Genomic DNA, 24178 nt, shown 5'->3' with positions numbered 1-24178 from the left:
AAGGCAAAAAAAGACATTTTAGAGGTTTAGGTTTTGGGTCACACATGACATTTTACCACCTTAAATAATCATTAAAAGGTCAAATTATCTGTTATTTGAAAAGACGTATTGCCCTTCTTGAAACATAGTGCATTTTATGTATTACATTCAGACAATTGTCTTATTTTGATATTGACTTTATACCAAAAAACATTTTAATTCAGAAATTAAAAACTTGCTCATCATATAAGAGGTGTATTCAGGTATGAACTGCATTTGAATTCTTTTTCAAATAAATACACAGGTCAACTATGTCACAGACCCTAACACAGTTATAGTTCTCCATGTTTTTTTTTTTTAGTGTACATGCAGTCTTATTAGCTTATCATCCCTTTCACTAGATTGAGGAGGCGGTGCAACACGCACACATTTCCTCTATGAGCTGAGCGGGGCCGCAGAAGGTCATCGATCTCCTGGGTCAGGATAAAGCAGATCAATTGTCACACATGTGTTTACTGCACAAGCCACCAGAGGATGAGTCCTGCTTGTCTTTTCGAGTTAGTGAAACCCCATTCATTTGAATCTGATGGAGCGATGTCCATCTTAAACTGTCTATTCTAACTAGTGCCCTGCTGTTAGTCATTACACTAATGCTCGCCAACCATGTGAGATGACCAGAGCGAGCTTCTGCAAATCTCTTTTTATTTCACTGTACATTAACTAAATCAAGAGTTCACAACAGGAGGACTATTCAGATGCGGACGATAGAGAAAAAAAGGGACGTTTGAGGACAACACTTGATGAGAGCTCCCAACTTTATCCAGATTCAAAATGAAGTGACAGGCATCAAAAGGATGTGAGCACAATGGAAGGACGATAACTAGATGTAAAATAAAATTGAATCCTTTAACACAACCACTGCTGGTTTTTGTGCCCAGGAAGTTTTAAAAGAACCTAGAATAAATGTGGTGAAAAAGTCCCTTTGATAAAAAAAATGCTAAGCCAGTAACATGGCAACAAACGAGTCAGTGCTAAGAGAACTATTTAAATGCAGCCTGTGGAAAAGCACCAGTGAAGACAAAAGCAGCTGAACAAAAGAGCTCTCTTCTCACTCCTCTTGTCAGAGCGCTTTGGACTAAAGAAATCTCACCCCCCATTGCTCAGGTGTTGACACTCTTCTCACCCAACGTGTTACATCCTACGTCTTAACCAGCTGAATGTTAAAAAAAGCCATGCTAAGACATATAAAGGTGTTTTACACGGTCTATGCTAATAGTGGTACTAAAGGCATAAAGAAAAGCTAATGTCTTTGACGCAAGTGTTCGCACCTATCAGGTGACTATTATTTCAAAACGGCGTTGCGTTTAGCAGACATTTCCTCAAGAATGAAAAACTCATTGTTTCCGCTGAAATTATCTTCCAGCACTTGGAAATGGCAGACTTACTTCATCTCCAGTACTCAGACGATGCGTTAGTTCCTTTAGGCTCTTCATCATCCTCTCATCCCTGAAGTCATAAGGAAATGTCTCCGTCCACTCAGTCAGCAACTGCAGAATCTTGGGAGCAATTTTCCTGACTCTTGCCTACAGATTAAGTAAAAAAACAACAACACTGTAATTGCAAATTATTGTCCTTGGTTCTCAAAATAGAGCAACCATGAAGACTGAAGCCACTTTGTATGACAATCAGTATAAAGACACCCTTGTACCTTATCAGCCTGAGGATCAGTGAGTCTCTGCTGGTCCACACACAAATGGCACACTTTGGACATTAGCTCATACGGGTGAATAAAGAGACGGGAACTGAGCAGGAATGTGAAGATGTATGTCCTCTGTGAGTCAATAAAAATTAGATTATGTTGGTTATAATGTTGGTGCAACAATACAAACCATTAATATCCGTTTTACATTATTCTAAACAAAACTAACATTGGACAAAGCTACATAAAATGTATTTATATTTCTTGAAAATAAATCTGGTTAGCTAGACTACACCTCAAAAGGACAACTCTTATTTTAAATAAAGTTCTTTGAAATGATACAAAGGATTTATGTCTCTTTAGATCAATTTAATGAATCCTTGCTGATTAAAAAGTAATTTCTTTTAAACCCAAATTTTTGAGCAGAAGTGCATATTGCTAAATTATAAATTGAGACCAATTGCAAGTCACGTTTGTGGTCTCGGTGTTTAAAAAATAAATAAATGTGAGATATGTTTTCAATACTCAAAATCCAATACTGTGAATTGGCTTAATAGCTACTTTTGACACTCTATATACTCACATCAGGATAGTAAGCCACCGTAGGGACCAAGTGCTCAATTAGAGCCTCCAAGGACCCTGACACCAGGTTGTTTTCATGGTAATACAGGCCTTCATAGTCTTCTTCCTTGGCCTTATAGAGATTCTTGTTGTAGACATTGGACCCATACATCGCTGGAAAGGGTGACGTTTGAGGCATTTTGTCCTGTTGAAGGATATAAAGAAACATCAGTCTGAGGAGCCTAACCTAAGCACAAACACAATCAAAAACAGACATTGATGCATGAACTAGTTTAATTCGTTAATGCTGAGCCTCCATCCTCAACTGAAAATTTTGTTTACCTTTGTGTAAAACACAAGGTCCCCAGTATCATTATAGGAAGCTGAGTGGAAAATTACTCTTCCTCGGATGGACGACTCGTGGGGATGAATATGTCGCGATTAATCTCAATGTGCAAACACCTTCCCTGATTGTGCCTGTGAGAACTTGAGTTTAATCTCCATTCGCTTCGTATTTTAGACTCACTAGCTGGCTCTAATCCACCATAATAGCAGCTGAACATACCGCCGGCGGGTTTCACTCACAAACACCAACAAATTAATCTTCACGGTGCTTTTACCTCACGTGGATGTACAACACAGAGGTTCTTTCAACTACGGGTTGACACAAAAAACATGATGACCTATGAGATCTAGTGCTTCTGAAAAGAAGGATTCTTAATTTCCCCCTCAAAAACAAAACGAGGCCCATTACAGATGAGAGTCCTATGAGTCGGTCAGCATTAGCTAGAGGTGATAAGCAGCCAAAAGCAGTTCTTCACCCACACAAAGAGCTCTGGCTCACATTGCCTGCCTCCCTTCCTCCTACTTCTGTATCTTCCAGGCTCTCGTGGAACGGCAGAAAGTGAGTTTTGCACATGTCAATGCATCACATAATCACGCGGGCGGCTCCAGTATGCCAGCACGAGCTTCTGTGCCATTTCAGAGCTCAGCCCGTGACTTTAAGTGAGATTCCTGGACACAGCGCATATGGGCCCCTCAATAGAGGCATTCACAGCTACGGCACGGGGCGTCAAGGGACACCCCGAACAATGTGCAGCCCCAATGGCCGCCTGCCTATTCAGGCCCGCAGGCGTTTGGGTGCCAGATTCGGACGGGAGTGCCCAGGAGGGAGGGGGTGTCGTACGATGATGTATGTTCTCAGTCCGCGGCCCCCCACAGAGACCTCTTCATAAAACCATAGACATTAGCATCAAAATGGAGGCCCAAGAGGTCAAAGCAGCAAACGCCCCCCTACGCATCTGCTTTACCATGTGTTATACCATCTGAGCACGTCAATGAGATAAAAAGCAAGGAAGGCCAAATTATGTCAAGAATTGACTTTGCGCTCATCACCAGAAATTGACAATTTGTCAAGTCCTTTATGAATGATGCCTCTGGAAACCGCGTACGGTTTTATTCTCTGACTCATATTCTGTAACAGAATTTGCCAGAACTTTCATAAAAATAAACCCTTTTTTGTTTTTGACAAAGCTGCATTGAATAAACTCTACTTTTGTCTCATTATATGCCCCAAAAGCAGGACACCCCTGCGCATCGGCCCATGCAACCCTATTAGTGAAGCCCCCAGGCCACAATGCAAATCTGCTAAAAGTCAAAGCCCTTTTAAACTCTCTAGGCGCACCAGCTGCTGCTCGACTGAATTCTGTGAGCGAATAAAACAAAGCTGAAGCTGATTAGTAGCAGGGATTCTGGATGTGTTTACTTTTTGGTTGCAGGTGTCAAGTATGGCCAGCCACATGTCCTCTCCTCTGTCCTGCTTAAACAAACACGAAGCACAGCCTTCACCACAGGGGCTGTGTAGTATATAAGCAAACAAAAAAGCCCTTGCTTTCACACAATTACTGAAATGTTTTTTGTCAGAGCTTTTATTTGGCATCCTTGCATGGCTGCATTTTAGATAGTTATGACTGTCTGAAAGCTGAAATCATTCAGTCCCACCCACATGTTGACTGTATTGTTGATAACTGAGTCTCTAGATCAAAACGGGCCTCCTCAAGCATAAAGCAACATTTAAATAATCACTCTGATCTTTGGGGTTACCACACCTTTTGACTAATACATTTCCATGGTTTTACACTCATTTATCCCTACTGGATAAGGATTTTTAAAATTCACTGTATATTGAAATTGCACTCACAAGTCGATAAAATAAATAAAAAATAAATGATTCTACAAATACTGCATACATAGCAATGGAAATGTCTTGTAAATGTCATTATCCTAAGTAAACTGAAAATACATTGAAATAGAATTTTTATTTATAATTTAAATCGAGTTCGAAGTTATGTTTCAATTTATAGAATACTTATTAAATAAACAGAAAAATTTCAATTTAATAATACATTTTAATTTTCCATGATATTTCGATGACTTCCTGAGACCAGTTTTCATGGAAATCACAATTTTAACGATAGAGGCATTCACAGCTACGGCACGGGGCGTCAAGGGACACCCCGAACAATGTGCAGCCCCAATGGCCGCCTGCCTATTCAGGCCCGCAGGCGTTTGGGTGCCAGATTCGGACGGGAGTGCACAGGAGGGAGGGGGTGTTGTACGATGATGTATGTTCTCAGTCCGCGGCCCCCCACAGAGACCTCTTCATAAAACCATAGACATTAGCATCAAAATGGGGCCCAAGAGGTCAAAGCAGCAAACGCCCCCCTACGCATCTGCTTTACCATGTGTTATACCATCTGAGCATGTCAATGAGATAAAAAGCAAGGAAGGCCAAATTATGTCAAGAATTGACTTTGCGCTCATCACCAGAAATTGACAATTTGTCAAGTCCTTTATGAATGATGCCTCTGGGAACCGCGTACGGTTTTATTCTCTGACTCATATTCTGTAACAGAATTTGCCAGAACTTTCATAAAAATAAACCCTTTTTTGTTTTTGACAAAGCAGCATTGAATAAACTCTACTTTTGTCTCATTATATGCCCCAAAAGCAGGACACCCCTGCACATCGGCCCATGCAACCCTATTAGTGAAGCCCCCAGGCCACAATGCAAATCTGCTAAAAGTCAAAGCCCTTTTAAACTCTCTAGGCGCACCAGCTGCTGCTCGACTGAATTCTGTGAGCGAATAAAACAAATCTGAAGCTGATTAGTAGCAGGGATTCTGGATGTGTTTACTTTTTGGTTGCAGGTGTCAAGTATGGCCAGCCACATGTCCTCTCCTCTGTCCTGCTTAAACAAACACGAAGCACAGCCTTCACCACAGGGGCTGTGTAGTATATAAGCAAACAAAAAAGCCCTTGCTTTCACACAATTACTGAAATGTTTTTTGTCAGAGCTTTTATTTGGCATCCTTGCATGGCTGCATTTTAGATAGTTATGACTGTCTGAAAGCTGAAATCATTCAGTCCCACCCACATGTTGACTGTATTGTTGATAACTGAGTCTCTAGATCAAAACGGGCCTCCTCAAGCATAAAGCAACATTTAAATAATCACTCTGATCTTTGGGGTTACCACACCTTTTGACTAATACATTTCCATGGTTTTACACTCATTTATCCCTACTGGATAAGGATTTTTAAAATTCACTGTATATTGAAATTGCACTCACAAGTCGATAAAATAAATAAAAAATAAATGATTCTACAAATACTGCATACATAGCAATGGAAATGTCTTGTAAATGTCAATATCCTAAGTAAACTGAAAATACATTGAAATAGAATTTTTATATATAATTTAAATCGAGTTCGAAGTTATGTTTCAATTTATAGAATAAATAAACAGAAAAATTTCAATTTAATAATACATTTTAATTTTCCATGATATTTCGATGACTTCCTGAGACCAGTTTTCATGGAAATCACAATTTTAACATTCCTTGATATTTACAGGTTTTCCATGGTTGTGGGAACCCTGTCTAATGCAAATGTGGAGGTTAAAACAACAAACCCAAACGTCCTGGAGTGTTTTGAAACGGCATCCTCAACAAAAGGGTGTGTTGAGCTCATTGGCATATTATTAGGAGCTGTTAAGTTGTTGTGGCAGTCTTGTCTTTAAAGGTCGCTTCATAGTGAATATAAAAACAGCCAAAGATCAAGACTTTAACAAATACGAAGGATTGATCACTGCTGTGATGACAGAAAGACATGATTCCCACCCACATTTCTACAAACAAATGTCTGGTGCGTGGACCACAACACAGTTCTATGTAAATTGACAAATTACTATAATGTTACGAATATGATGAAATGAGGAAATAAACATGTCTGTTCATAGCGCTGTAATAGACACCAGTATTACACAAAATTGTCGGCTTTCAATAAATTCAACAAGGATCAAATTGAGTCTTGGTCTTTTGGTTTCTGTCAAAGTGGGTTACATGTTAGCCTTGGGAAACGAGCAGGTGTGTGTCCGTGTGTGTGTAAGACGTTGGGGGAAGGGAGCGATTGCTTCAGTGAAACTGCTCGAGTGTGTCTGAGTAAATAAAGGGCTTGGCTGGCGGTACAGATTGGCAGGGCATAGTGTCCTTCCCACAGCACTTTGAGCTACCTGCATGACTGGTATCACAGAGGCATAGTCCAGCCAAATCACAGCAAACTGATGCAGATCAGCTTTTCAAAACAGAATCAAAATGTCTCAGACACTCTTCTTTCCACAATCTTGACCAAACACAAACCCTCATTTTGATTAAAAAAGTATAATATAAGACTGTTGATAAACAACACCGATTAATCAAGTAGATAAGACAATCTGCTTAAGCCCCAAAATAGCTTACTTATTTGATAGTGGGGAGAAACACATGGGTAATGATCATCTGAAATCAACCAGGGAATATCAACAACAACCCTCCAGTTTCCACACCCACCCAACACAAGACCACTACTGCACTAATACATGAGAAATGAAAAATGATTTCCCCAGTGAATACCCTCAGCAAACACTCAAAACTCCATAAACCTGGCATCTTCATTCTGCAGTGCAAACCATCAGTTTAGTACACAGCATGCACACTATTTTTAAGCTAATTTACTGTAATTTTATATCATCCTAAACTATAAAATGCCTTCCGTAGACATTTCAATGAAACTTTAAGATCTCAATGGGTTATCCAGACTTGGAATTACGGTTCTAAAATTCCCTCTTATATCCAGTTTTCTCCTGCAGTGGGAACCTTGTCTGAATTACCATGTAACCAGCAAAGCAAATTAACATTACAATCCTTCAGTAAAATATTATACAACAAAGTACCATGTAATATAAAATAACATGCATTTAAATCTAATTATAAATGAAACCAGTTTAACCACCAAACTAGTATACCAAAAGTCTAGAATAGAATATTAATTCCACTAACAATACCACAAATAACCAATAGTACATAGCAATCATTCATTTCCATGGTAGCATATCAAATTACATGACAGCTTGGTTGTGTTCTACATTTGTTGTGCATTGCATATCACTTGTTAAGAACTCACTATCAAGACCACCAGCATACCTAGGGCAACACCACAGGGCACATTCTTCATTAATGTTAATATACTTAAGTCAGTAAGACAGAAGGTGAATATCGTCAGCACATAATATTTGTTTGCCGGTTTATATGCAAGTAAACTGACTTAACAGGTCGTAATGTGAAATAAAATCAAAATGCATGCAAACCAAGCCGCGTATTGAATGCATTATACATTGCTCGAGTTTCTCACCTCCAAAGGGACCGAGACTCCGCTGTAGATCAGCCCTGCAGAAGTTTGGCGATGGATGGCTGCGCAAGATGAACCTCCGGACATATAACAAGCTTCAAAAAATGATTCTCAAAACATATGAATCTAAAAAGAAGTCACGCTGCGTATTCCTAAGTCATACGGATAACGACTGTGACACTCAAGCGCATGATCCTTATTATAAATATATCCAGGCTGTACGTGCGACGTGCCTCTCTCTCACGATCTCAAGCAAGTGTGAGCTGCTGATCCACTGAGCGCGCGAATAGTAAATTATAGTAGGCTGAGCCGTAGATTCCGAGACAGCCAATCAGCGAACAGCACCAGACACCCGAGTGCATATCAGCGCGCGCCCATCAGTCTATACTTGAAAACGAAAACATATGAGAACTTCACTAAACAAGACGACTGAAAGAAGAACTAAATGTCTGCCTCAGCGAAAATCCCCTGAAAATAATCTTCATGGTTACTTACAAGTCCGCCATTATGTCCTGAAAGATAGCTGTCTCATTTGAATCTAGCAGGACTAATGAATTTATCAAAAATAAATGTATTGATTTGTTCAAAATATACATATTACAAATATTAGCATCATGGGCAGTGTAAATGGAAATATTTGTGGGAACTCCCTCATGTCTTAAGCTGATGATACAGGGGGCAACGTTTTGGGCACTTTCTCGCTGAGAATGGGTAACAAATTTCTATCTGGATACTTTAGATCAGCTGTGTCTCACCTGGTTGCCCATTGATGGCAACATTAACCAAAGTTGCCCCATGTATCATTAGCCTTACATTTTGAAGACAGCGACGGATAACACTGTAGCACAAACTGCTAATATATTTATTATATTTTGGTAGGCCTGTATGTAATGTTTACCTGCATTATCTTTAGCTTAATTTTAAATAGGTTAAATTAAATCTGTGAAACACAGTATATACCCCTGTCTCATGTTCACTGATACTGTGCAGGAATCCCCCACACTAGATACTGCAGTGAATACCTGAAAGAGTTCACAGAGAGGTTTTCCCTCTCTCATTGTAGGTCAAGGAGCCGAGAGTTCGTCACCTCTCACACCTATATGAGGTATGCTAAATGAGCTTCAGTAGCATGTTCTAACAACAATGGTATCAATCTGTCTGTCTTTTAAATTGACAGAACAAATTAATTCACCTGATAAACTTGAAGGTAAGAACATTGTAAAAAAATATATATAACAATCAAATCACAAAGTTACTCCATGTGATAAAAAAAAAAAACAGGATTTCATGTCTATGCATATTTGTTAAGATGCAGAGAAAAAGCAGGATAATGTGTGTGCTGGGGTCCTGATCACCCTCTCTGGGGTTATATGCATTAATGGCTGGCTGACTGTGTGTCTGTCTTTTAAATTGACAGAACAAATTAATTCACCTGATAAACTTGAAGGTAAGAACATTGTAAAAAAAATATATATAACAATCAAATCACAAAGTTACTCCATGTGATAAAAAAAAAACAGGATTTCATGTCTATGCATATTTGTTAAGATGCAGAGAAAAAGCAGGATAATGTGTGTGCTGGGGTCCTGATCACCCTCTCTTGGGTTATATGCATTAATGGCTGGCTGACTGTACATTATCTCTCAGTTATATTTCCGTAAATGTGTGTGTGTGTGTGTGTGTGTGTGTGTATGTGTTAAAGTATCAAATCTCTTAAGCAGACCAGCACCATAAAATCACAAAAAATAACAATAATAATAATTAAAAAGCAAACAGAGTAGCACAAATTTGTAAAGCTTTTAAATAAAAGGCATGTATGAATCATCTTAAAATCTGCATCACAAAAGACTCTTTAAACGTTGTGTGATAATTAGGATGTTTCTTCATGCATTTGACAACGAGTCTGAATAAAATCTGAATATGGGGAGCATTATGTTTGAAAATAACCATTCACAGGTCTCACATCTTGGCTAACACCTCCACAATGGGCCCACAGTTATGTAACCTCTGTGTATTCAAAGTCATTGTTCATTGTGAAGAGTGTGTGGAGGAGTTCATAGAGATGAAGAACTAACAGTTAAGCTCTCTGCAAAAGTTAATACTACTAACAGTACCAAACAGCAACAAAAAAGTTAAAGAGAAATAGCTACAAGTCAATTCAAGTCCAGTCGTTCTCCCCATTAAATACACATTTGAGCTTAGTCAGCACAGACTGTCTGACCTAGCTTCCCCTTTGCTCCAGAGGTATTCACACCCCTGTTTTGTTGTCCTAGATGGGGCATTATGAATGTGAAAAGTGAGAAACAGCATGAATTATTTAAATATTGGAAACTGTTAATAAGAATGCATGATGAACATAGTGCCTGCTGTTCCATTTTATTTTATTTTTTTACTTCAAAGATTAGTCCCTAAAACAGAAGATGTATATAACAAAAGTTAAATTGAAATTGATTATCCCAATCAAACCTTTTACATTTCAAAAAGAGTCATTCAAAACACAAAAGTCTATGTGTATGGGTATTTTTTTCACATAAGAACAATAAACATGGACATTCTCAAATCGGGGTCCTAACTCAAGAAATTCTGGCACATCCATTCTGTGGAAACAAATGTACTAGCAGTTGACAAAGATGATCAGGCAGGCACTGTGTTAGGAACAACAGTATATTAGCTGTAGTTAACCTAAATACTAATGTACTGCAGAAACGTTAGTATACCATACCATACCATACCATACCGTAACATGCGTGTGTTAAATCTCCATTACTTGAGGGTAAGGATGTCACAATCAGCTTTGGCCTTTGATCTTTTGTGTCACTCTGTTATCATATAGTTTAATAGCCACTTCATTTCAAGAGTGAAATCATTAAAATAGATTAACAACACTCCATATTCACCAGTTGCAATAATAATATTATGCGAAATTGGGTGTGATTTTGCCATAAGTAAATATAGACAGATAGAGACATTCAGTAACTCAGACACTTTTCAGACATACAAATATCTAACTCAAGATTGGCTTACATCCTATATGAATTCTGACCCAAATATTTTGCCAGCTGAGGAAAAGCACTCACCATCAAATCAAGAGCCAGATAGTGTTTACCTCTGCACTGACTCCAGACCAGCTTTCCCCAACCCAATTTCTAACTTCACAATCATTGAGAAAAACCAAGCTGGCCTCAAATCAGGTATAATGAGTGGCAACCAATTCCAGACAAAGGGCAAAAGTAGGTCAGTACAGTCTACTGCTTCTTCTACTCAATCATCATTCATAGATCCTCATTATTAACTCATGTTACGTCAGATGATCACATGCATGGAAAAGTCCAAGCATGGAAACCAATGTGACTCGATGCTCAGAATTAGCTTCCAAATGAGGAACAAGATATGCGTGCTACTTCCTGACATTTAATGTTACCAAAAAAAGCCTTTGGTAAAAATGTGACAATAGTTAAATGAAATCCTGCTCTATTTCTCATAAACCTAACTCTGTAACTTTTTTTGTACATTGTTTTCAATCATATTCATCATCATATTTTTGATTCTAAATAAATTAAAGTAAAATTAATGGTAAACTGCACTAAACTGGCCATCTTTTATTTATTACTATATGTCTACCATCATCAATATGTAATATCCCACTCTGGGAACTTTTTAGTGAAAAGGCCTTACCTTTTCCTTGAAGTCCAAGTACTTAAACCCAACTCTTTTTCTACCATTTACAAAACATGCTGAGACAGACAGGATAAATTTTATTCATAGTCTATATAGACTTATTCACAACCATACCAGGGAAACCCCAACCGGCAAGTAAAGAATGGGCGAAGTACTTTCCCAGTCGATTTCTCTTAAACTGATACAGACCACACAAGAGGACCCCTAAATCCACAAGTCAGTTAGTTAAATGCAACCTGATGATATGAAAATATGATTTGCCAGTAATGTGGTCCATATATACACATTTCCAGAGTAATGTCTGAAGCACAATTTTTTTTCACAGTTGGCCTAGTTCACTGTTTGCGTGAGCCTGAGGAGAATGCCTTTATGTCTCTGCCTGACAAAACCTCTCACATCCCAGAAACCAAAAAATAGGGCATCTCTAACTGCGGGATGTGACTTTTGAGAAACCTTGATGTGAAGTTCAGTAAATCCTCCCACTAAAAAAAGCTCAACAACAACAGTGAAAAAAATTCTGTCACAGAGATTTGCGTTTCTTCTGAGGTGACCTCAGCACTGAAGACTTTTCATTAGAATCACTGCGACAGATAATAACCTATTGAACTCAGCCCTGAAGGTCACAAAGATCTCGCCTCTCAGAGATGCCACATGATACAACATGTCACAGATGGAGCAGATAAGATCAAAGGACAGGTGTAACAGCGAACAGAGGCTTGGCTCGTATTCTGGGAGAATCAACACCAAATTACTGAAGGGCAAACACTTTTATCATCACTGTTGAAATTGTTGTCTCAAAGTGTTTCAACAAATAAAAAGAATACATTTTGAATTCTAAAAATTATATATTATTGGATATATATTCATACAAATAAGCACAAACACAGCACTCTCCACCCAGGTGCGTAGGAGACTGGCTGCCAGCAAAATGAACAGGAAAGCTGAAAATACTCCATGTTCTCTCGGCTCCCACATACACCGAAGGCCAAAGAACATGAACTCCTACCCATGTTTCTCGGGGGTAAACACAATCACACGATGTAGGCTCAGACCTTACTGTAGGATGTATATAAACAATTACGCGAACATCCGGATTACAATGTACACACTATATGCAGTATGAATGTTCACACTGGGATGCACGCCATGAATTATGCAACATATTTCTTGTCAGTTCTGACACATAACAGCATTAACTGCTCTCAGCCATCACAACACTGACCACCTTTAGACCTATAAGCCCTGAACTGCGTATAAAGCCTATGTATGATATAGAAGCGTTTCTTTGTATGTCCTGTTCCCATCTGGATGCTACGGTAAGTAAGATGGGTTGCTGGTTTGTTAAGTCAGTCAGGGGGCAAAGGACTGTCTTGTGTCCATCTGTGACTTTGCTGTCTGAAGGAGCGCTGACATTTTAATTATCTTTGACTGAGGCAAGAGATGCAAGGCCTCAGCCTGGGAAAAAACGGCCTACAATAGACAATGGGTTATAAAACTGTCTAAATGAGAGGCATATGACATGAATCATGAATATGTAGGCGTAAGTATGATGTCCAATAAAAAGTCAGTCAAAAAAAAACTAAAATGAAATTAAAAATAAAGTAAATAAAATAAAATAATAAAATTGAAATAAATAAAAATGAATGAATGAATAAGCAAGCAAGTAATAAAATAAAATAAAATGATCTCAAAATTCAATATAACAAACGACTAAATTGATTCAAATCTCCAAAATTGTCTACAAAAAGTCACATTATGAACAAGAGCTGTGAGAATCATGTTATGTGCTTTGGGAGGGGTCCCAAAGCATATGAAACAGCAGCTGGAAGACATTGCGTGTGCGCACGTGGAGTGGCATTAATATATGGGGGGAAGGTTAGGAAATGGAGGAAACTAGGAAGACACCACCCAGACAAACTCCCTGTGACCCACATACCCTCCCCTCTTCCTCCCCCATCTTCCCTCCACCTTCTGGGTAGAGACGGCTTGAGAGCTGACATTCCATCCCAACCCCCCTCTGTCAAAACAAACAAGAAGACCACCTGAGGAAAAGGAATTGTTTTGTCACATTTTCAAGGGTCTAATCTTAACCAGTCAGGGGTCCACATCGCTTGCATGCCTTCATATTACACTTCAGATTTTGGGTACCCAAGACATACATGAGAAATCAATTCTTGATATTCTATTAATAACTACGTTTCTGTGTATGTTACACTATACTGAAGCATGCTGGAAGAAGTTTGTTTTTGCCCTGCTTTTGTATAGTCATTCATCAACAAAGGCTACGAAGACCTTCATAGAAAGTAAATATTATGTAATGGGACAAAAGACACAAACATTGTAGTGAGTTGGATTACGTCAATCACCACGTTTACATGCACATGGATATTCAGAAATTGGCAAGCATCATGTAAACACATTAACCAACATGAACAATAACCAAGATTAAGCCAATATTCTGGTTTCTAGAAATATAGACATAGCTGACATATTTTGTACCATTCAAAAGTCTGGGGTCAGTACAAGCCATTTTATTTGAAAGAAATTACTTTTATTCAGCTAGGAAGCATTACATTGATTAAAAGTGTCAGTAAATACATTAATAATTTTCCAAAAGGTTTTTATTTCAAATAAATGCTGTTCATTTGAAGAATCCCAAATAAATATGAATCACCTATTTTCAGCATTGATAATGATACGAAATGTATTCAAGTCAGCATATTAGAATGATTTATGAAGGATCATGTGACACTGAAGACTGCAGTAATGGCTGCTGAAAATTCAGCTTTACAATCACAGGAATAAATAGCATTTTAAAATAGATTCAGCTAGAGAACAGTTATTTTAAATTGTAATTATATTTCACAGTATTACTGGTCTTGCTGTATTTTCTATTTTTAAAAAATGCATTGGTGAGCATGAGAGACTTCTTTTAAAAACATTTAAAAATCGTGCTGACCCCAAACTTTTGAAAGGTAGATACAGGCATGGGTGAAAATTTTACTGTTGTAAAACTTTAAGGAAGTATATTCAAAAACATTAAAAGAAACATCATCTAAAATAAATCGCATCTAAAATAAAAGATTTGTTTACATAGTATATATGTGTGTACTGTGTATATTTATTTTGTATATATAAACACACACACATGCATGTTTATATCTAAGAAAAATATGTTAAATTTATATATTAAATATATTTATATATAATATAAATTATATGAATATAAATATATACATGTAGATATTTTCAAAATATATGCTGTATGTGTGTGTATTTATGTATGCATAATATACACAGTACACGCACATATATTATGTAAACAGAAACTTTTATTTTGGATGCAATTAATTGCAATTAATCATTTGACAGCACTAATATAAACTCTTAAACAGAACATGGCCTGTAAAAAAGACTGAATTTTCATTTTTGGTTGAATTTCATCTTTAATCAGAAAATAATGTACATGCAACCATGGTCACATTATAATGAGGTACTTATCAGAAAATACATTCCACAGAACATCACCATGAGATTCCACCCACAGATTTCAGAGAATGCAGCTAAGTGGCTAAATGTTGTTGTCAGTAGACGCTCATAATGATGTTCCCAGTAAAGGCTGGGGGAGGCCGCCGCTTCCACCATCCATGCTGAACAGCTGAACAGGCCCACTTGTGTGTTTGTACGCTTTCATTAATTCCACCAATGCAGATGACACTTGCTCAGTCAACTGGCTGCATAGCTGCTGTTTCTATTTTTCAAAGTCGTCTACTGGATAATCTCACATCCCTTGGGAATGGTCAGATATGATGTCAGTGCCGTAGAATGAAATAACGAGACAAAACAGTCCACCACACACACACATAAAAGATAATCTGTTCAGATTACATAAGAACTGTCCCTTTTCATGGCCGTCCAAGTCAACAGACGAGAACCACTGCCCTCGCTTTCAGCCTGCGACTCCACTGGAGGCAGGGGAAAAGTGAAGATGCCATAATTCAGACTATTTATGTAACAGCATGCACTCAGTTTCCATAAAAGTTTCTCTAGGTTGTGTGTGCCTATTCGAACGGGTCGCTAGACTGTCTGCTCTGACCCTGCTCACAGCCTTTGCCATCATGCCACCAGTGCCTGAAACAATGCGATCGCAGATGGCAGGCATGCCACGCCAAATGCCACACAAAGCAGTCCCAGATGGAGCCGGCCTTGGATTTATCTGCCTGATAAAAGGGTATGGAGAGATTGCACATTTTGGAGATAAAAACAGCCACATTTCTGTGTAGGAACATATGACCTTTCCATCATGTCTCACTTCTTACTTCCAGGCTAATTCTCCTTTTGATCTGCTAATGTTCAGACCTGAAAATTGGGACAGATTACACAAGATCTCCTGAAAAGGAGGGGAAGTTGGACTGGATGGACAATGCACCTATTATGCACTTTGGTACTGTTTTGGGTTCTTGGACAGGAGCATGAGGCCCTTGTTTCCTTCCTGTTTAGCTTGTTTTGAATATAGCTTTTCTTAAAATAACCATTGAGACAAAGTGATCAGTAAACACAGCTTGCCATCCCACATTTGTGTAGAATGGAAGCTCAGATTTGATGGAATTCATTAAAGTCTTTCTCCTCACAATATGAAATAATTTTTTCTAAGAAGAAGTTGGTAACAGAAAACAAAAGCTTATTATTAGTTCTCCTAAAAAGGTACATTCCTCATAAAATGTATTTCTCTGACATTTGTACACGATTAGTATTAAATAACATAACAGTGTGAAATCACAACTTCTTCAATGGAAATGCTAAAGTTAATATATAATATTAAATCAAGTAATGAAAACTCTTCCTGAAATCCAACTTTTAGGAAACTACTGAGCACATTTCAGCTGTGATGTGACCCTATGACCCAAACACTGCTATGAATCCATGTGGATGTTACGGTTTGAAAAGGATTGTTATAGAAAGATAAACTCTTATCAGTATAACAAATCCTTTCAGAACAGAAATATCCTTATTAGCGATTGAGGGTCCTTGTATTATTCTGTAAAAAGAGTGAAGATCTGGTGATTCTAGTCACATTCAAACCTGCCTGTGTGTGCTCATGCTGTTTTTCCCAGGGAGGCGAGGAGTGAAAAGGAAGCTGTGCAGCCCATCCCAACCAGAGAGAGCTATCAAAACACACACACACCCTCCCTATCATAATCTCTCCACGTTGTAAAACGCTTTATGCATGTCTTGTTATTATTTTTCCCTTAAAATGATACATTTTCTCAGTTTAAACATTTGATATGTCATCTATGTTGTATTCTGAATAAAATATTGAAATTTGAAACTTCCACATCATTGCATTTTGTTTTTATTCACAATTTGTACAGTGTCCCAACTTTTTTGGAATCGGGTTTGTATTTTTAACATTGTAAGGGTTGTGTTACATTATTTGCCAATTAAAATTGCTAATATTTTTAAACAAAATCATCTGCTCCACACCACTATCCATAATCCACATCAGTTATGTAAAAGGAAGAGCGGGTACCAGTGAGAATGATAACCCAACTTGCATTTAAATGCCATTTACAGTGACAGACTTCACAGGTTCAGATTATGCTGAAGACTGATACTGCAGCTAAAAGGATATTGATATTTACTATATACTAGAAGCAACAATAATAGAGCATGTTTAATTCAATTCAAGTTTATTTGTATAGCGCTTTTCACGATACACGATACAATGTTTAAAATGGTTGTCTGTTTAAAAGAAATTCAAAGCCTTTACCATCATGTCGTGTGGAAGTCACATTAAATATTTATTTTCAATAGGTGAACACCGTATGACACTGACATGAATTGCTCATTAAAAACGCAGCCTGTTTTATCACAATAAACTGCTTTGTGCACAACTGTAATCGAGTGATTCTCAGTTCTGCAGTAAGCCATGATGTAATACACTCATAAACAACATACGCTCAAAATGTAGAATCAGGATTAAAGCTTTACATCTGTTCAACAGTGTTCAACAGGGGGTCTGCAGCAGTACTGCAGGGAGTACGCCAATTACTATTTGAACTCATGATTAAAAGATGCATCAGAACAAAATAACAATTTACTTCAACCAAAGCTAAAGTTAAAAAGGTACAGACACACAATGTCTAAATAAGAAAAGTTAACCTGGACAACAAATACAGACAACAAAACTGGGCTCCATGCTGAAAGCACAGTGTTGACCGAGAGCTTTCAAAGCCCATCTCTGCCTGGGACGCAAACCCCTGCCCTTGTGCTGTCAGTCAAGACTCAAGACACCTCTACCAGTGCACCTGCTCATGTTCACTTTCTTCTCAGCATGCATGCTCTGTACAACTTCACTTTAACCAAGAGAGGCAGCTTGCTGATATGTCTAGCTGTAATACAAAATTGTAAGAAGGGAGGAGAGCATGTTTTTCACAGCTGTGGAAGTCATTACATAATGCACTGGCATGTCAGTCAGCGCTGTATAAGGCTCATCTGCTCTTTGTGGGTAAATATTATACTTTCTTACCATTTGAATGTATATTGGCCATGCAGATGCTGAGTAAAATACAAATACAAATACAAACCAACAATCGCATGCAGCTGTTTTGATTAATGGCGATTTCTTTCATAAATGTCACCGTTCATTGTTTCTATGTAGAGAACAAAATAAAATATTTAGAATAGACTTCAGGGATCACATCCATGACGTAAATATTAAATATCATTATGCTAACCAGTGTGCCTATCCAGTAAGTGATTTTTTTTTTACTTCACATGAATATGGATTCACAAAGCTAGAAAATTACAGGACACATTTCAAGTAATTACATTAATTCTCTGGAATGCTACTTCAATTTCCATCCAGGGATGAATTCCGTTAAAATCATTTATGTATGGTATTTTTTTTTAAATACACTGGAAACCTCATGCTAATAATATTGTAATCAATTCTTCTTATTATTGTAAAAAGGCCCTAAACTTCCTAGTTATTTCATCCTAAGGTCATGGAAGTGACTCGGGGTTGTACATGATCAGTCACAATGGTGCTTTTGCAACACTATAACTGCTCCTCAGTAAATAAAATATATGTACTGTATATATATTTTATGATGTTAAAGCTTTATTCAGACATAACTCTGCAAGAATTTAAGCAATGGAATAGTTATCATGCCTTAGTGATGACGCAGAATCAGCAGCTGGGACATCATGACCTTCTGAGGAGCTTTTATATCCCAAGATGGGGTCAGAACTTTTTCAATGCCAGGCAACTGAATGCTTAATATTTGATATGATGATTCCACTGACCTCTCCTTTTGTCTATTTGGCTATGTTTTGGAACTAACTGTGGTTTTATTAACGGTTTCCAGTGGTGACCACACATAGAAACGTTTCCTGTTGGGTAACGTTTCTATAACAGTTGTTTACTGAGCAACATTCAGACACTGTTATATCCTCATCCACAATACAACATGTAACATATATGAACTGACAAAAAAATCTGAGATCAGGCTTTAAAAACTTGAAAAAGTCTTATGACACATTGACATGGCGCACATGAGTACTCTTACATAATAGTATTTTGCTTGTATAAAAAAACATACTTGCTTACATAACTAATATTATTCAGAACCAATAACATATAAGGGTGTCTATATAAAACAAAGGAAAACTCATTTAAAATCTAGTTTAAACATGGGAAATTATTTCAAATCTACTCTTTGGCTGTTTATTAGTACTGATTCTCCATGACCAAATTTTTTATTCCTTAATCCTACCTCAAATACCCAAACTTAATCACCTTACCGACTAATAAGCACACACACATCTAAATGAAACAAAAACCAAGTGACTCAAACTTTTTGACTATTGCTCAATGAGTCAGATTTAATATTCAGTAGTTAATTACCACTCAACACAACAACGTCGGTCTATAAAATTGACCCTCTACTTTCACTACCTGAGAACATGTTTTAGCTTCATGCTGTGGTATCATTTGAGACTGTGTTTAAAGGGGTCATGAACTGCCTTTGTTTTTTATTTTATACTGTTCCCTGAGGTCCACTTATAATGTAATCAAGATTTCAAAAAGCATCATCATTTAAAAGTAATAGGCTATTTTCTTTCCTGTTTTGACCCCGCTCATATGAACGCACTGTATGAATAGACATGGCAGATTGTAGACTCGGAGGTAAATGCCCAATTCTATGATTGGCTAACAGTTGTGTATGTTTTTACGTCATAAAGTGGCACATTCCACAACCTGTCATTTTGGCAGACTGGCTTCAATATAAGACTAACGAGAAAGTTTTGAGTTCTGAAACTTACAGGATGTTTTATAGTACAACGGCCACTTATGTGTCAAAAGATCAAGGGGATTTTGCTTTCTCAGTTCATAACCCCTTTAATAACATGATATATGTATAATCACTCTACCTAAATCTGATCAAATATATAGTACCTAAATAACATTTTAGAGCTCTAAGTTTGTTTTTAGATTTCAGTAATAAATTTTTACATAAATGTTTGTTTTTAGCATGGAAACCAGAGAACGTCAACAATACAGAAAGCAATATCAAAGAGAGTAACAAAGAAAATCTAGCCTACTTCTTAACTGTGTGACCGCTTTAAAACCCATAACTGTAGCCTTCTGCTGAACTTTCTCAAATTGTGTCAGCACACCAAACCCTAACACAAAACATGCAGAAACACACAAGAAAGTCTGACAATAGCTGCTTGACTCAAAGTCTCAAGCACGTCAATCAGACTCATCAGGGAGGAGGAGAAAGAAGATAGGATGTTTTACAGACACAGCAGTGCTTATACAAATACTAGAGGTTAATTTGTCCCTGTCTGTGCAGTGTTTGGGTAATTATACTATTCATGTAAGCTTCCAGAATGTTTCCTCTTACCTGGTTGTAAATCAGCTAATTTCAACCCTATCTGTCATATTCTCCTAAGACCCAACAATTTCCTTTTGTGACTGCAGAGAACATTTGGTTTTTAAACGTTTGTGTAATTGGTTTGGCCATGGCAATTTCTAACTTTCTTCCTGAACACACCTGACTTAGAATAATAGAACGATAGATAGAATGGCAGAACAATAAATAGAATTAAAGATAGAATGCTAGAACAATAGATAGAACAATAGATAGAACGATAGATAGAGTGCTAGAACAATAGATAGAACGATAGATACATAGAACAATAGATAGAACAATAGATACATAGAACAATAGATAGAACGATAGATACATAGAACAATAGATAGAACGATAGATAGAACGATAGATACATAGAACAATAGATAGAACGACAGATACATAGAACAATAGATACATAGAACAATAGATAGAATAGATACATAGAACAATAGATAGAGCGATAGATAGAGTGCTAGAATAATAGATAGAACAATAGATACATAGAACAATAGATAGAGTGCTAGAGGAGCTAATTTGTTTGGTTTCACCACACAGGACCTAAAAAGCCTTTAAACAAAAAAGAAAGAGAAAATTACAAAAAATAATAATAGATGCAAAGTGCACATTTCCATACAGGTCAGCTTTTCATAATCACAGAAAAAGGAAGTTATAATCTGCTGCTGCAGACTTACAGTTTGTCATTGAAAGGTTTGTAAACATGAAGCAATCAAAGGCAATGCACGCATGCAAATTTGAAGCCTATTATCCTGTTGAACAATTTAACAAATGACTTAACATATCTAATCTCACCTAGAAGAAAAATTCTTAGCTTACCACAGGCTATAATAAGGCATGAATAAAACATCATCTTTCTCTTTTTACTGAAAAGAAAAGGGCAACGAATCTAAAAAAAGACATTTCGAATAATTCCTTCAGGCTAACATACCGTTTTTGTCTAGTCTAAAGCTCACACTTGCTTAGTTAACAGGGTTTCTGCAGGATTTTTAAGGTCAGATTTAAGACTTTTTAAGACCCCGCGGAAACCCTGTTAAGTAAAGCCATAACTCAGTTTATCTTCTCTAATACACAATGTTGCAAATTATAAGGTATTATTCATGAATAAACCCTCTAGACTTGCATTTTCACTTGTTAAAAGGGATTTCCTAGGATACAAGAAGTTCATCTAGAAGTTCATTCAGATTCTGAATCATGGAAAATTATTTTCTCCCCACAACACAGAAATGTATGCAGTAAATGCCATATCCTGAGGTTTCCAATCAACTGGTTTCATTTGGTTGACTTCACCATGTACAACACATTTCTCTTAGAATTGGGAGAAAGAGGAAATGAAAAGAGAGCGTGGGGATTTCACAAGGGTGAGGTTACTATTTCTCTCTGTGAAACAATGCAATTGGACACATGACAGCTATTAGATGAAAGCAGGTTTTAGATGTCTGAAAAACTACAGTGAGTGGGAGTGAGGGGCTTTCCTGGGAGTTGATGTGCCATAAGTGAATCTGATGGACATGTGAAAGTCATCAGGTGATTTCCACATAAATTAACATTTAAAACTAAACTTTCTTTTAGAATTCAGTCGGCGGTCTAAACAAAAGTATGTGTGTGACATCAATAAAAAAATGCAGATAATAAAACTGACTACTTAGTCAAACAGCAGTTGCTGTCCATATAAAGGAACCTACTAAAACCACTTAGCCATATGTGCTTGATCTGGGGCAGCAGAGCTATTATGCTACTGAGGGAAGTAATGGTTGTCTGGGGACAATGTATAAATGGGATGCAGAAGGCAAGGGTACACATCCCCCATGATCTTCAGTGAAGCAGCTGAAAATTGGAAACTCTTTCATTGTCAAAATCATTTTAAACACTGCTCAGAGAAGTTACAATAGTGCTAAGCTCTGGTATCAATTGTTTGCCATATTTTGATGTTTTGTTAATGCAAAAAAAATCTAATATTCCTAAGTGTGGTTTAAGTGTCCAAATACTTTTTGAGGCCACTGTAAATGCAAAGTAATTATAAAGATTTGGTGAAATTTAGTGTATTGTTCCTTCACTTTGACCAGTATAACATTGCTCTTGATCATTATTGCATTGAAATTGCGATTCTGGGCCTCAGGTTCACTGATACAAGATGACACTTTAGATTTAGTTAATCCTCTTAAACTGTCCAATGGTATCTTGGCCAGTGTTATTTCTAAGCCAAGTCCATAAGTCTCTAAGCCAAAGTTATTTCCTTCTGAACTGCTGAATGGAAGTGGGAAGAGCTTGGAGGCATGCAAATAATATTACAAAGAGCGATTTGAGCAGCCATGAAAGACTGAAAGATAATGTGTGTCAGACACAATCACACTGCACAGATAGAATGTTTAATGGTTACATTCTTAAAGACGCTCCTTATTTGAAAGCCATTTCACACATGTTCAAGAGTGATGCTGGACGTCAGGGCTGCTAAAGTTGTGGTGATAAAAATTGAGAAATTTCCAGACTTCATCTAAAGCGGTGCTTTACATGCACTCATTTTTGCTACCTGATCTCATGGCATAAACGTACCTGGGGGCACTTTTTAGCGAGACGTTAAAATACGTACCAATAAGTATGTCATTTTTGCATAATTGTCATTTTTGCCTTTGACACATCTAAAAAGTAAGCTAAATTATGCCAGAAGAGCTTTTTTTTAGGTCAGTCTACTCCATTGACCAGTTCAAAACACAAGAGATTAAAAAAAAAACACAGGCATGATCATATGACTTAAACGTATGTAAACATAGGCACAAGGTTTTTTTTATTTTTTTTAGAAGAGCTTTTTTTTAGGTCAGTCTACTCCATTGACCAGTTCAAAACACAAGAGATTAAAAAAAAAACAGGCATGATCATATGACTTAAACGTATGTAAACATAGGCACAAGGTTTTTTTAATTTTTTTAATCCGATTGAGAAGATCGTTCACATGCTTAATTTTTTCTTTTTGATTGGATTATTTCAGGTCTATAGCATCCTTTCCAAGTTTCTTTTCAGATAGAGCTCAACTGAAGTGGATTTTCAATCCAGTTGAGCCATAAATTTGTTTACAAATGGATGCATGCAAATAATATTACAAAGAGCGATTTGAGCAGCCATGAAAGACTGAAAGATAATGTGTGTCAGACACAATCACACAGCACAGATTTAATGTTTAATGGTTACATTCTTAAAGACGCTCTTTATTTGAAAGCCATTTCACAAATGTTCAAGAGTGATGCTGGACGTCAGGGCTGCTAAAGATTTAGTGGAAAAAAAAATTGAGAAATCAATTTCATCTAAAGTGGTGCTTTACACAGTAGGTATGTTTACATGCACTCATTGTTGCTACCTGGTCTCATGGCATAAACGTACCTGGGGGCACTTTTTAGCGAGACGCGAAATACGTACTAATAAGTACATATCACTGCAGTTTCCAAAATAAATGAACACTAGAGGCAGTAAAACTCCGACACCTTTTATTCCTTTTCACACAAATTTACTGAGTTTCAATTAATAAAGAGTCATTTTCGCACAATTACTTGAAGAATATCATGTTATGACTTCAAAACAATATTAATATGCTGGGAGATTTG

General features: G+C 37.2%; 1 protein-coding gene across 3 annotated transcripts in view; it reads right to left on the bottom strand.

Moving 5' to 3' along the window:
* Positions 1-24178, bottom strand: part of rasgef1ba (RasGEF domain family, member 1Ba) — a 68801-nt gene that overhangs the window by 12930 nt on the left and 31693 nt on the right. For 2 of the 3 annotated variants that reach the window (XM_016290706.1, XM_016290707.1), the window contains exons 4-6: positions 2262-2444; positions 1688-1810; positions 1425-1562 (exon numbers count right to left, since the gene is read on the bottom strand). In XM_016290706.1, the coding sequence (XP_016146192.1) occupies positions 1425-1562; positions 1688-1810; positions 2262-2444 (444 nt within the window). Of the gene's footprint in view, positions 1-1424; positions 1563-1687; positions 1811-2261; positions 2445-7968; positions 8228-24178 lie in introns of those variants that run through there. The other variant, XM_016290708.1, reaches the window with a different exon arrangement.

The sequence above is a fragment of the Sinocyclocheilus grahami genome, unplaced genomic scaffold (genome assembly GCF_001515645.1).
Source record: "Sinocyclocheilus grahami isolate Dianchi unplaced genomic scaffold, SAMN03320097.WGS_v1.1 scaffold262.1, whole genome shotgun sequence".
In the NCBI taxonomy this organism is placed as follows: domain Eukaryota; kingdom Metazoa; phylum Chordata; class Actinopteri; order Cypriniformes; family Cyprinidae; genus Sinocyclocheilus; species Sinocyclocheilus grahami.
Note: the sequence above shows the minus strand (reverse complement) of the source record. Positions and strands in the feature narration are given on the sequence as shown.